At 38.7% G+C, this 13,447-nt stretch overlaps 1 protein-coding gene across 7 annotated transcripts; it reads right to left on the bottom strand.

The window, feature by feature from the left end:
- Positions 1-143: 143 nt before the first annotated feature.
- Positions 144-13,151, bottom strand: LOC103437091 (uncharacterized). Of its 7 annotated transcripts, none has more exons than XM_008375547.4 (17): positions 13,009-13,151; positions 12,788-12,884; positions 9,047-11,145; positions 8,430-8,963; positions 7,986-8,135; positions 7,100-7,485; positions 6,295-6,764; positions 5,744-5,796; positions 5,553-5,660; positions 3,732-5,485; positions 3,423-3,531; positions 3,042-3,216; positions 2,582-2,649; positions 2,330-2,442; positions 1,338-2,228; positions 637-733; positions 144-530 (listed from the first exon to the last, which is right to left on the bottom strand). In XM_008375547.4, the coding sequence occupies exons 3-17, from the start codon at positions 11,133-11,135 to the stop codon at positions 514-516; spliced, it is 7,014 nt and encodes a 2,337-aa protein (XP_008373769.4). In that variant the 5' UTR covers positions 11,136-11,145; positions 12,788-12,884; positions 13,009-13,151; the 3' UTR covers positions 144-513. The 7 variants fall into 7 exon arrangements, with proteins under 7 accessions (XP_008373769.4, XP_028960388.2, XP_028960389.2 ...); XM_029104555.2 differs by having other exon boundaries at positions 3,732-5,470; XM_029104556.2 differs by having other exon boundaries at positions 9,065-11,145.
- Between the last annotated feature and the right edge of the window lie 296 nt (positions 13,152-13,447).

Raw genomic sequence — 13,447 nt, 5'->3', positions numbered from 1 at the left:
TACTGCTGCATGATTTCAAACTGGACAAGAAAAAGAGCACTGGCATCAAAACTTGTACCGAGACATCGGATTTTTCTTCAATACTACGTAGCATTGAATGATCCAACAAAAAAATATTTTGACATGATTATACCAATGCTATGTAATCACGACGAACGAGATAGCATGATATTAAATATCCAAATGGAGGAAACAGTAACTGGTTATGTGATTAATCATCTGAAATCCTCCCTAGCATTACAAACCAAACTACATGGACAATTTTCCATACACGGAAACCACCTCTCTCTGCGAAAAAACCACCTACGGAAACCATAATTTGTAAACTAAAATCGCTATAAAAATCTACTGACTACATTTTTATGACCGAACAAAACCAAGGAAGCAAGAATTTCCATCCCTACGCTTATCCTCGTCTATGATAAATATACACAAGTACGGCTGGGCATGTTGGCCTGGTCATCCAATAATTGACGATCCTCGGACTGGAACCCATCATTTGCAGAGCTCCTCTCAACCATTGTTATTCCCTGTCACAATCAACAATCATATAACACAATCACGTTCACAAACACAAGAATATATGTGCTGCAAATTGTCCGCGAAGAAAAAAAAACCCTGGGGATGAAATTTAACCTCTAGAGGCATTCCGGTTCTGACTTCTGTGGCCCTTGTCATGTGAAACTGAAGGAATCTTTGAGATGATCAACGAGCTTTGTAGTCCTTCTAGTAGCTGTGGCCAACAATGGGAACACCATCAGGCTTACAGGTTAATATAAAAAGAGTGTTCACATTGCGTAAACACGAGCAACAAAACTAGCATGAATGTTACACATGGATTCAGAGAGATGTTGGGATAAAAATTTAGGGCTTTTTACGTGTAAGATATAGCATGGCACTTTCAGAAACCCTGCAAACTCGATACTTGAGGGGAAAAAACCAGCTTACTTTGTAACAATAGAAGTGCACCAAAAGAAATTCACAACTAATAATCAATTAGAGCATGACAAGTTGATGGATGCAGCATTTTTTGTTTCTCTAATTTGAGCGCTTTAAGTGTTTTAGCATAAAACTCATAGGTGTCAATGTGATTTTGCTAGTTTAATGATAATTTTACAAACTTACACTACAATTAGAAATTTGACTTCCAAAAACAATTTATACAAGTCTTGCTGAGGCATCACCTACTTCAAAGTAGCAGATAACTAAGGGAACCACCCTCAGATTGAGACATAATCTGGCCAATGACTTGAACCATTTACCGTCATATTTATCATGACAAAAAAAAATAAACATCTATATGCAAAACAGAGACCAAAATATATCTAAATACTTACTCTTGATGTAGGTTGAATTCTGCGATTTGATCTACGAGGCTCAACAACTTCAGCAGTCGACTTTGCCGGATTTCCACTAAACACTTTGCCCTCCTCAATTTTACCCAACCTTCCACCAGCAGGTGCAAGTTTTCCTTTGTTTGCCCGAGATAGAGCAGTTAAAGTGGAGACTTTCTTGGATGAAGAAGAATCAGATGATGGAGCTAATGAAGAAAATTCCATTGGGCCGTCTGTTGTCCCTTCTGTTCTATGTGTAGATGTTTGTGATAGTGTATGCTTTCCGGATAAACCCTCAGCATCGTTTACAGAATCTTTGATCTTTCCTGTATGGTCCATTTCACTTGAACCATCAGAGGCAGTGTGTGCATCTGTTAAGAGGTGGTCCTTCTGTGCAGCAGATTTACCGGATAAACTTTGCAGCTTTCCAGATCTCAGACCCTTTAGCTTGGATCCAGCCACTTGTTTTTCCCTCGTGTCGATTTTGGATGTATTTTTCAATCCACGGGAACCTGATCCTTGAGGCATCAAGTATTTTGCAATTTTCACCGGATCACTAGTTTCATTAATCTTGCCACCCTCATTTTCCACATAATGTTTGCTAACTTCCATGAATTTTCTCTTCTTTCCAGGCTTGGGGATACCAAAAACAACCCCCCTTGATCTTTCCTTCTGCAACCCTGTCCGAATTGTTCTGGTTGCATCAAGCTTATTCTCAGTTCTGGTATTCTTACCCATATTAAATACCTTTTCATTTGCAGATAAATTCAGTAACCTTGGGTCTACAGGTTTCCCTGAATCATTTACATCAATGCTTTTTGACGCGTTATCATTCCCCTTGTCTTCCACTGCAGGACTGCCAAATTTGGGTCGCTTTTCCTGGGGCATATCACCCTGAACATCAAATTGCACTTCAGTAAAATAGAAATAAAATTGACTTGAGAAGTTTTCAACAATCATATGAAATTAAGCATGAAGTTATATAAACATAGTACCTCAAGGAAGGAGGTGTCATTTCGTACACTAAACCATTCAACCCATTTGCCATCCTTCCAAATGAGCGAAGGCCGAAGATGCCAAGCTTTAACAACTGACTTTTCCCCTTGAGCTGTAAGAATTCATAACAGGAGAGTCTCATATCAACTAACAGTAACTTTTACATAGTAACAGTGGAAAACATTTAAATGAAGGGTCTTAATGAAAGCAACCCCCACCCCAAAAAATAACAGTAATAGTAATTCACACACCTGGAAAGTGGACCGTTAATATAGTTTCATCTTTCTTGTTTTTTTCAGTGACAACTCCTTCCCACCAGCTGAAATATAATTGAATATACATGTGATGTGTTATACAAAGGAGATAATAACGAATAAAAAGTCCAAAAATAGATGTCAAAAATGGAAGAACAGCGTCAAAATCACGGTTAGTGCAAAGAATAGTAAGACTGGATGTGAGTGTGCAATCACCAAATGCGCTAATCTCTAATATACCAACACTACCATGTTGCTCCTACACCCGAGACTAGGCATGCTTACGATAGTGAAAGATTTAGGGAATGTATATCCAAATAAAGGGACAGTTGCAAATGTGCATGGTAAAGAAAATTGCAGGCACTAGAATTATATTAATCTTCATATAAAAGATTTCTCTAGCAAGATTCTCTGCAAGCGCAATCAATTTTTTATTTATTTTATAACTTGGGCTTACCTCTCCTGTATCCATGCATCAACTTTATCTCCAACAGACCAAGTATAATCTGCCATTGCTGCTCTGCGCCTTTTCCTTGTTCCGTCATGTCCCAAAGCGGTAACAGGGCGGGCAATTCGTATCTTTGGTGGCTTATCTTCTTCGCCATCAAGTGCCACCCATTCCTGCAGTTTCCCTGAGCCAAGTAGATCAGAAACCAAATGTATAGTAAGTGAGCATGCAGATGCAAAAGGCATAACATCTTAATAACAAAGAGTTCTATTCATATGATCCATAAGGTATCCAACCAAAACTTGTAATGATAGACAGTCAACATGAAATTATCACTTTAAAGAGAACCGGTAACACCAACATGAGGCAAGGCATGTTGAGGCGGTATACCTTCATCTGACGGAAGCTCAGTGTAACACACACTAGCTTTTCCATTTTGCAAACACAATACCTTAGCAGTAAACCAGGCTTCTCCAAATCCAGCCCCATCTTTGAGAACCTAAAAGAAAAACAAGTCAATTTTATTTTACGGCCACAGAGCACATCGAAATGCCAAGCTTCACAAAAAGATAGCACATGAACGTAGAAACTGCTGTAAACAGGTCCAGTGAACAGAAAAAAAAGCTGATGTCAATTGTTTTTGGGAAAAAAAAAAAAAAAAACCTACAAACCATATCAGATCACACCTCAGCTTCATACCTCTACTAGAGAACCCTCCTTGATGCTGCTTTCTTCAGATGCTCCTGCTTCCTTTTCAAAATCATTCTCGACAGTAATCAAAGCAGACCTTGATCTGATTTCAGAAACATTGCGACCTTTCGGTCCTCTTGACCCCTTTTCACTGGCAGTATCAAACCCTGTGGTTCCTACTCCCGGCCTCAGTTGATCATCCATTGATTCCTTATTTACCTCTGTCAGAATAGGTGACTTCTCATGTGCAGTTGGCTGTGCTTTGTGCTTATCTGATTGTCTATCTTTAGAACGCCTAGAAGAAGAATCAACATCTTCTCCGACAGTACCCAAATTTGACTGTTCTCTCGACATGCCATTTGATTTCATAACCAGACCTGAAGAAACTTGAGGTACTTTCCAATAACCCTCTGGACCAGCTTCTACTAACTGACTCAATGGCAAAGGATCACCCATAGCTACAATTATTCCAGCTTGTGATACAGCTTCTGCTGCCAACTCAGCAGCTTTTACAATGGCATCCATATTTTCAGCTTGCTTTGAGGCTGCAGATGCAACTTCAACTCCCTTTCTAGAAGCCTCCCTAGCAGCAACAAGGATCGAAGTCGAACTATTAGTTACATCTTCACCCCTTAAAATGGGCACAGGAGTAGTCATTCTTATACTTTGGCTCGCATTCCCATCATTATATGAAACCGAGGCTTCTTCAGCCATCAATTTTGCTTGTAATGCAGCATTCAAAGCAACATTGGCAGCTGCAGCTGCTGCCTTTGCAACAGCAGCCGCGGCAGCTACAGCTGCAGCAGCAGATGCCAACTTAACTTCGCCATCAAATATCAATCTGGAATCTTTTTGCTTATCCAACTGATTCCATATTTCTTGGCTGTGACTAACAGCTGTAGCAGCATAAGCAGCGGCTTCTTCTGCCTGTTGCCTAGCCTCCTTAACTTTACTAAGAGTCGCCTCTGTAAAAGCTTCCCTCTGCTCCAAATCCTGATCTGCTTTTTTGAGGCGACCAGTGGAAGGCGTTGGAAAGACAGACATAATCAATTTCTCTGGCATGGTCTTAGACACAATGGTACTTGGGGTTGAGATGGCAACAGATGTAGACAGACTACTACTATCAGCAAGTGTTAGAGCTGACTCGGGTTGAGATCGAGCTTGCATAGTAACCTGAACATGATCCTCAGAAGCTGAAGTCTTTTTTCTTTTTCTAGGCTTAGGGTCAGCAGAATGCTGGCCATGTGATGCCGACACTTTTTTTGGGTCAAACACTGGAGACACCCCTGCAAAAACACTAGTTGGGCCTCCAGTCTGAGTAGAAGAACCAGAGGAAACATGCTTCTTACTAGGCAATTGTGGCAAAGATGTTTCTTTTACAGGAGTCAACTGCACTGCTTCTGTACTAGGAAATGCTGAAAAATGAGTACTGGCTTGAGCTGCAGAAGACTCTGGAGAAGTAAGCCAGGGACCCCGAAAGGAGGGCTGAGGCATCCACGTAGTATTATGGCCCCCAACAACGTTCCCTATTGATTGTGTTTGAAAGGGATGCAATGGATTAAGTGCCTGCTGATAATTATATTGCAGGCCCTCGCAAACAGGGGTAGAAATACTCCAAAGAGGTGATGAAATAGGTATCATTGGGCTACCCATTGGTGGAGCACCCTTCATGCTGGGTCGACCAAGAGGTGAGGGAATACTTTTACTCTGGAATGCACCTTTAATTACTTGGTCAGGAGCCCTGGAACCTGTAAACCTCAGTTCTGAAGCACAGTTAGACCCCCGATCAAACCAGCAGAGAATTAAGCAGCTTAAAAAGATAGAAAGTACCCGAGCGTGATTGCAAAGGAGTTTCTGGATTACCCAGAGCAGACTTTTGACCGTGTAGCCTCTCTATGGACACACGCCAAGCATTCTCCCACATGCCCCTTCCACCATCTAATAAAAGAACATAATTTTATAAGTTACTTCACATTTGTAGCAATTAGTGAAACGATAAGACAGAGAACAAAATAACTTACCATGTCCCCCAAATGCTGACACCATATAAGCTTCTTCAGGTGCTATTCCTTGACTGCAGTGAAAATTAAAAGAAAAACATCTTTCATTTTCCGTCCTGAAATTAAATCTCCCTTTACTTGAGTATGTTATAGGAAGGTGACTGTAATGCATTCAAAATTTGGAAATATGCCATTCAAAATTTTGATAAAAGCTTTTAAAGATATTGAGTGGTCACTGAAGTATCATGTGCCCTTTTTTTTCCCAGAGCAATTGTGGCATAATGGTGTCCTCAAAACGAATACCCAAGCATCCAAAACCTCCCTTCTTACTTTTCTTCCTAATTTGCACTCTTGCAGAAATTTTAATCTCTCTGTTTCTCTAATTCAAAATAAAAAATAAAAAAAACAGTAATCTGATCTAAATCAGCAGTCTTAGAAACACCTTAGTACTTTCCTAATCCCTTGGGTCTGTGCCATTGTTAATTTTTTTTTTTTTTTTAAACCATGTTAAAGCAAAAAAATAAAAAATAAAAATATTAGTACAACAATATGTATTAAGCAAAAAGACTCACATTAAAGCTCCATAAACAAAGATTTGAGCACGTAATTGCACTTGCTGCAAGTCAGTGAACGGCTGTTGAAATATTACAGATGGTGGAGCAGAAGTATTCAGATCTGGCAAACTAGATGTGGAAGTACTAAGAACAGAAAAGGGTTTTATAGCACCATCCACATGTCCATAGGGCTTTGTCTCACTAGGCTGCACAAGCTGGAAAATTCCAGATTGGTTTTGGGACACACTGCTTGATCTGTCTCCTCTTTCTAATTGTCTCATAGGAGTTCTTGCTTGTGCACTTCCCTTCTTAGCGCTCTGTTTACCCGTTGCCTTGCTAGATGCTCGCCTTGTTTTCCGTTCAGGGGTAACCTTAGAAGCACCTCGTGCAACTCCATCAAATACTAGTGAACCTCCATGAGAAAGATCTTGTGAGATTTTTGCATCCAGCTGGCCTGAACCAGAATTTTGTATAGACCCCTCTGCAAACTTCAAAAAGTATTTCTAAATCAGAATATAGAAAAATTGGTGTAAAGACATCAATAATTATACATCTATATATCTATAGCAAGCAATCTCCAATCCCCTAAAACATATACTTCTGTTAACAGATATAAAGTATCAAAGACATGGGATCTGCAAAATAATTCTAAATCAGAATACTGAGATGTCGAAATAGAGCACATTTATAACAATAAACGTACAAATTTATTGCAAGAATAGCCCAATCTACAAAAATAATGTATATGTCAAGAAATAAAAGGTTCAAAGACACAAGTATTATTTAGCATGAACATAAACAACAATAAGGTTAGAAATAATACTCTAGGAGGTATAATAGTAGGAACGGGCTGCAAGTTGTTGGGAGCATCCCCTTTTGGCAAATCTGCAAATGAACTCACGTCCGACGTGCCATTTCTCCAATCCTTGGAGGCATCATTTTCTTTTGGATTCCAGGATTTAGGAGAATGATTGTCCCCATTCCTAACAATGTCAGAAACTGGGGCATTCAGATTTTTGGGCCCCTTGATATCACCTGATTCATGTTTAGTCTCAGAAAGCTCACTTGTTTCAACAACCTTAGTTGAACCACAATCATTTTTATTCGGATTAACAGAACTTCCACCACTTTCTGGTGCAACAAACCTAGCATGAGATTCAGGCAAAGCAGCAGAACAGATAGAAGCTTCACAAATCGGAGAAGCATCACCTGTGGAACAAAATATAACAGTCAGAAAAGAAAAAGAAAGGAAAGCCAACATGACTTGGAAGTTAAAACAATGCGTGTAGAAAAGAACTATATTTCCAGTGTTGCATATTACTCCTGCTACATTCTTATTAAATCCCAAACATTTCATTTACATATTAACTTCTATGTAATCCAAACAGGCAATTTGAAACCTACCCTCAAAATTAAAGTTGTCAACTTGCAAAAAGTTAAAATTAAAAAGTTCTAATACATCTTATCCAACTCTAGCATTTCATTCCCTTAAAAACTCAAAAGCCCAAAAATCATGAGTTGGAGCCACCAAGTTGAAACAGAATGACTCTTACAACCACCAATGAACCTCAAAGCCATTCTATCTGCAATAGCCTCGTTAAATTATCCCAAAGAACCAAAATGTGAAAGTTCACTACATTCCCTTAAGGTTTATCTTTTATGTTATTTGACAACTCATTCAAGAATACTAATCAAATTAAATTACTCACAATTAATGCTGGGCATAGTAGCCTCCGCAGAAGTCTTATCCTGAGATACTTCAGAAGTGTCAGTGTCTTCCATTGCATTTTTAGCAGTACCACCACACATTTCCACCAATGTTGAAGGCCCAGGCAGCATGTCAGAATCCATACTTAGTTCTGCATAACAGCAAAAATCATTCCAAAACATCAATACGCAAATGGAAATAGTAAGCACAAAACTTTTATTTCATGAAACATACAAACAATAACAAGAGCAAAAGAAGGGACGCCCTGTTAGTTAGAAATTGCAGTTTTATCCAGGAGGTCCGTAGTTCAAGACACACTATTAGCATTTGTAACTTGTGAAAACGAACCAGGGAGACAAGTTGACTGCACATAACTTAAAGCAGCAAGAGATGATACGTGAAAAATAAAAGAGAGAATGATGACTGGTGAATGTAAAACTCTCACCTGTTGCATTTGCGGATGCCTTTTCAAAACTCTCTTTTATGGTTGAGCCATCCTGTCTTCCAAAGAAAATAGCTTCACTAGCATCACCCACTTTTGTAGAAGATTCACACTGAACAGAAGCTACTTCCCTCTCATTTGTGTTTCCCTTGCTAACTTCATTAGCGACTGCACTTTGTGGTTCATTTCGGCACTCTGTATTGCAACTGTCTGTGACAGGCAGAGATTGATCAACCGTCTTGCATAACGACTGTCCAGAACTATCACAGGAAACACCTTTTTCAGCTTCAGAAACGGAAACTGGCCCTGTTTCTACCAAAGGAGGTGGCACTATACATGAAAAACTTGCGTCCTTGGACATTTCACTTGCGATTTCTTCTTTTTTGTCACAGTATGAACCCCCAGCAGAAGAAGGTGCTGCTTGAACCTCTGAGTTGCTAACAATATCCCTGGCTACACCATTTCCAGAAGACAAGGGAACACCATTCATTGTGCCACAAGAAGCCACGTTCGAATTTTCCAAGAAAAGGTTGGTCACTGCAAACAAAAGAGAATCCAAGTTAGTATATTTAAGGGATTTGACATTTATTTCCATTCAAAGTTTCAATTTCATAACATACCCGGTTCATTACCATCACCTTCATTTGTTAATGTTGGAACAACCAGCTCTTTATCTGTGCTAGCTCCACACAATGATGAGGACCCCAATCCCTTAACAACAGATCCACCAAGCTCCAAATATTTACCATTAGACTCATTGAGCAATTGTGTACTATCCTTTTCACTGGAAGAGAGATCCAGGTTACCATCCTGTCCATCACCAACATCACCTTCTCCGTAAACTTTATTATCATCACATATTTGAGAAGACTCCTCAACAATAGAAAGTGATACAAGTCCATCAGCATTCAATTTCTCTCCAGAAATTCCAGAAGCATCAAGAGAACTTTTAGAAGATCCAGTTACATGTGCTTCACTAAATACTTCAGCTGAAGAACATGTTGCAGTCAAATTACAATGAACTTCCCTATTTTCATTACTTTCATCCTTTGAGACCTCATTTTCCTCAATGACTGACAAAGAAGCCTCGGACGTTCTGACCAAAGTCCCACTATCTGGTTGGAAACCACTTTCTAAAGAATTCTCCTTGGAGCTATTCCATCCAGAATCCAATTTCGGTTTAGGATCTGGACTTGATGGACTTGAAGAAATACCAGCATTGCTGTTGGTGACCTCACCTGCAAACCTATCATCGCCTCTGGTAACCATTGGTGATAAATCATTTGTGTTTAATTTAAAAATATCACCACCACTACCTGTGTCTTTAAGCAAGACTGTATCTTCACATTTGTTGGTTTCAGCAGGAACCCCAGAGCACTCCCTGTCACTGAATACGTCCACTACATGTAAGTCAGAATCCCCTTTCAGCACAGGATCTATACTTGAAGAAATTTCAGCATTTTTGTTGCTAACCTCAACTGCGCAGCTAGTATCATTTTCACACGCCCTAGGTGATAAGCTGTGTGTGTTTAGTTCTGATTGATCCCCACCAGTATCTATGACTTTAAACAAGACCACAGTTTCATATTTGTTGGTGTCAGCATCAGCTCCAGAGCATTCCCTGTCACTGCATCCGCCCAGGGTATGTAAGTCAGAATCCTCTTGCAGTATATCCGATGGTTCCTCCACACTAACAACATTTTCCTGATTAGCAATTCCTCCTTCCACAGACTCCACCTCAAACGATGAACAATGAGGGTTTTCAAGATAACAGGTAGCCTTTTCAACTACTTTTTCATTCACTTGAGCCTCTATGCGCAACACATGCCCATCTGGATCCTCTTCACTGATATCTTTTAAATTATGTTGAACATCTTTTTTACTCAACTCATCACTTCTTGTAATAATATTCTGCACAGATATCATATCATCAACTTGCATTCCTGAAGCAGAGGAATCTTCTTTTTCATCTAGATGTTCATCAACCGCATTGTCCAATTCCATCTGATTTGCATCTTTGCATTTCCCATCCGTAGAAGGACTCCCTTTACTTACACGTGGGCTGTCCTTTCCACTGAGATCATTTGGTTCCAAGTTATTTGAATTTCCATCAACTAATAATTTACCTTCACGAGTTTGTGAATCATCAACACAAAGCTGATCTACTCCTACATCCTTTAAGCCAGAAAGATTTTCGGAAATCTCCACCCGTGGTAATGTAGGCCCTAGATCTGTAACATCCCCCATTTGAGAAAGAATGTTATCATCATTATTCAAATTAGGCTCCATCTGCTCAGTTAAGCAACACGGTTCCTTACAGGCATCTGATTCCTCAACGATTGTCTCAGAGGGAATAATTTCTTCCTGCCCAACAGATTTTAATAGCATTTCAACAGATTCTGAGGAAGTGGCTTCAGACCAAACATTGTTGCGCCTTGATATAGAGCAAGATTCTGCTGCAGTGGAACTAAACTCTATCCCACTACTCCCACGAGAGAAATCCTCAATCCAGTGATTAGGTTCGTTATTCTCAATACCCAGAAAAACCTCGGTTTCAACCAAACTATCAAACCTCAAATGCCCTTGAAGGCTATCGTCAAAATCAAACTTGGGAAGAGCATATGGCTGTAAAACTGGAGGAAAATTAGTACTCCCTTCACCGGCTAAATGAAGATTCTGGCTTTGAAAATCATTGTCATCATAATCCATGGGTGTATCCCTAAAATCGAGCAACAATCAGGGAGAAAGAGTACAGATACAAAAAAAAAAAAAATAATAATAATAATAATGATTCAAGTTGACCAAATAGACAAAATGGGGATAGACAACAATACGTGCAAGTATATACATAGAAACCATATGGACCAAATATTCAGGCCTTACAGCCACCATTTTGCAGAATAATTAACTAGCACATACAATCATTAAAAAGCAGTCACTAACAGGGAAAAGAATCTCAATCCCTACATCCCTTTGCTCATCAAACAGCTAATCATCCCCAAGCAAGTTGTAGCCTGGTAACCGTTTATAATCAATTATGTTCAAAACTTCAAACTCATAATTTCTCAAAAAAATAATCAGTTAAGACAGTTTCCAAACTCTATCCCATGACACTCACAATCTGAATTTCAAATACTTTAAAATTGAGAAAAATATATGCTTTGGACGTTATTTTGTGAATTATACAAAAATGTTATACCATATATAATGTAAACATACAACAGCCAAAGCAAAACCAATGAAACCTTAATCAATTCAAACAACAATTGACATATCAATAGAAAAATGAAACATCAAAGTTTTGTGCAGTAAAAAAAATCGTAATAGCATGCTTTGAACAAAAACAACAGAAAGTTATAAAAATATATTCATGACATATATACGTTTCTAAATGCTATATAAATTCCGTGCCAATAAAATTTAAGCCAGTGGAACCCTTAATATGTTAAGAACCCTTGATTGGTAAACCAAATGAAGTTCCACTTGACCAGATACTTGAAAGTGTACTATTTAGAAATTCCTCAGAAATTCCTCTACAATTAAAAAATATACAAAACAAAAAAAAATGGAAGTCAAGGCACTTTCCATAACATGGGATATCGCACATCAACTAAAATAAAAAAAATAAAAAAAAAACTAGAAAAAAATAAATGCACATCATTTGTAACCGAAATTCTTTTTTACAGATAAATCATGTTAGAACCCTAAAGACACCAATCCTAGCATACTATTTTGAGTAATGCCTTCCCAGGATTCTTCTCATTTGAAAAACATGTAAAATTAATGAATTTTTTTTTATAAAGGAACAACTGAAGCTATGCAACAACAGTAACGGTAACTATATTATACATGGTCACTGACCTCGAGAAATCCTATAAGTTTCAAAATTTCACAAATGAGACAGCATACAGAGTAAAGGTATGGCAGAAAACAAAATCTACATTCAAGATTAAGCTTCTATATATTTAACAGTTAATGATTACTAAGAATAGCCCATTACGGTAATCCTTAAACTCAAATAATTGCAAAGAAAAAATGTGTGCTAAACTCAACCACAAGAATCCACCCTTGTTAACAAATAGCAAGTATAAGCTGAATAATACCTTAAAAGACAGTACAAAATCAATAAACAAATTACACACAATTAATGATAAACCAATACCGCAAATTCAAAGATTAAAGATTCAGCACTTCTAATTAGCTCCAGGTATGAATACGAAACCAACAACAACGGAACAAAAAATAAGAATTTTGAATTAAAGCTCACCATTTCTAATACTTTGGCCTAATTTTACAGATACCTTAACTCTTTGCAGAACCAGAAAAATAAAATTTAAAAAAAAGGAGGAAATGAACAGTACCAGAAGAAGTAAGAAGTCTAGAGACGCTACCTCCCTCCATCCGGTGACGAAATCCAGCCCCTTTGATCTCTCAACTGTTCCTCAATCGTACGGTCATCTGCGAGCCAAAACCCGAAGCGTTAGTCTCCCAATCACACTCTCACCCAACTGGTAACGACACATCAGGGAAAAAAATTGCAAAACCCTAACAAGCGAAATGGAAAATCCGTCGGAGTTCATACCGGAGACTTCGGGTTCCCGGCAGATCGAATTAGGGTTCCGGTGAAATCGCGAAGCTACAGGCGAAGAGTGAGAAAGACTTTACACGAAGAGAGAGAAAACGAAAGAGTGAGAGAGAGAGAGAGAGAGTGTGTTTGGGTGACCGAATTTGCAAAATTCAAAATAAAAACGGAAAAAGGATAGGCCAAGGGTAATTTCGTACATTGGCTGAAATCTGACGGGTATAGACAGTATGGAATTGACACGTGGCTTGTCAAGACTTGATTTGACGAAAGATTCCTAGGGTTAAACTCATATTACCAGCCGATATGTGTGGTCGGATCACAGGCAATTGAATTATTCTAATTGGACGGCGACGATGGGCGACGATGGGTGATTAATTTTAAGAAAGTCATCAGATCTTGACACGTGTCTGGAGTTGTTGATGGGTTCAGAGGAGCA

The sequence above is a fragment of the Malus domestica genome, chromosome 06 (assembly GCF_042453785.1).
Source record: "Malus domestica chromosome 06, GDT2T_hap1".
Lineage (NCBI taxonomy): Eukaryota > Viridiplantae > Streptophyta > Magnoliopsida > Rosales > Rosaceae > Malus > Malus domestica.
The sequence above is the reverse complement of the archived record's forward strand: the minus strand, read 5'-3'. Positions and strand labels throughout refer to the sequence as shown.

Bases quoted from the DNA above. Each gene is read 5' to 3' on its own strand.
- LOC103437091 (XM_008375547.4), bottom strand. From the start codon at position 11,135: ATGGATTATGATGACAATGATTTTCAAAGCCAGAATCTTCATTTAGCC. The intron at 3,532-3,731 runs GTATGAAGCTGA...TTTTTCTTTTAG, and splicing joins AGGAGGGTTCTCTAGTAGAG to GTTCTCAAAGATGGGGCTGG. The intron at 2,229-2,329 runs GTACTATGTTTA...TTTGATGTTCAG, and splicing joins ATGACACCTCCTTCCTTGAG to GGTGATATGCCCCAGGAAAA.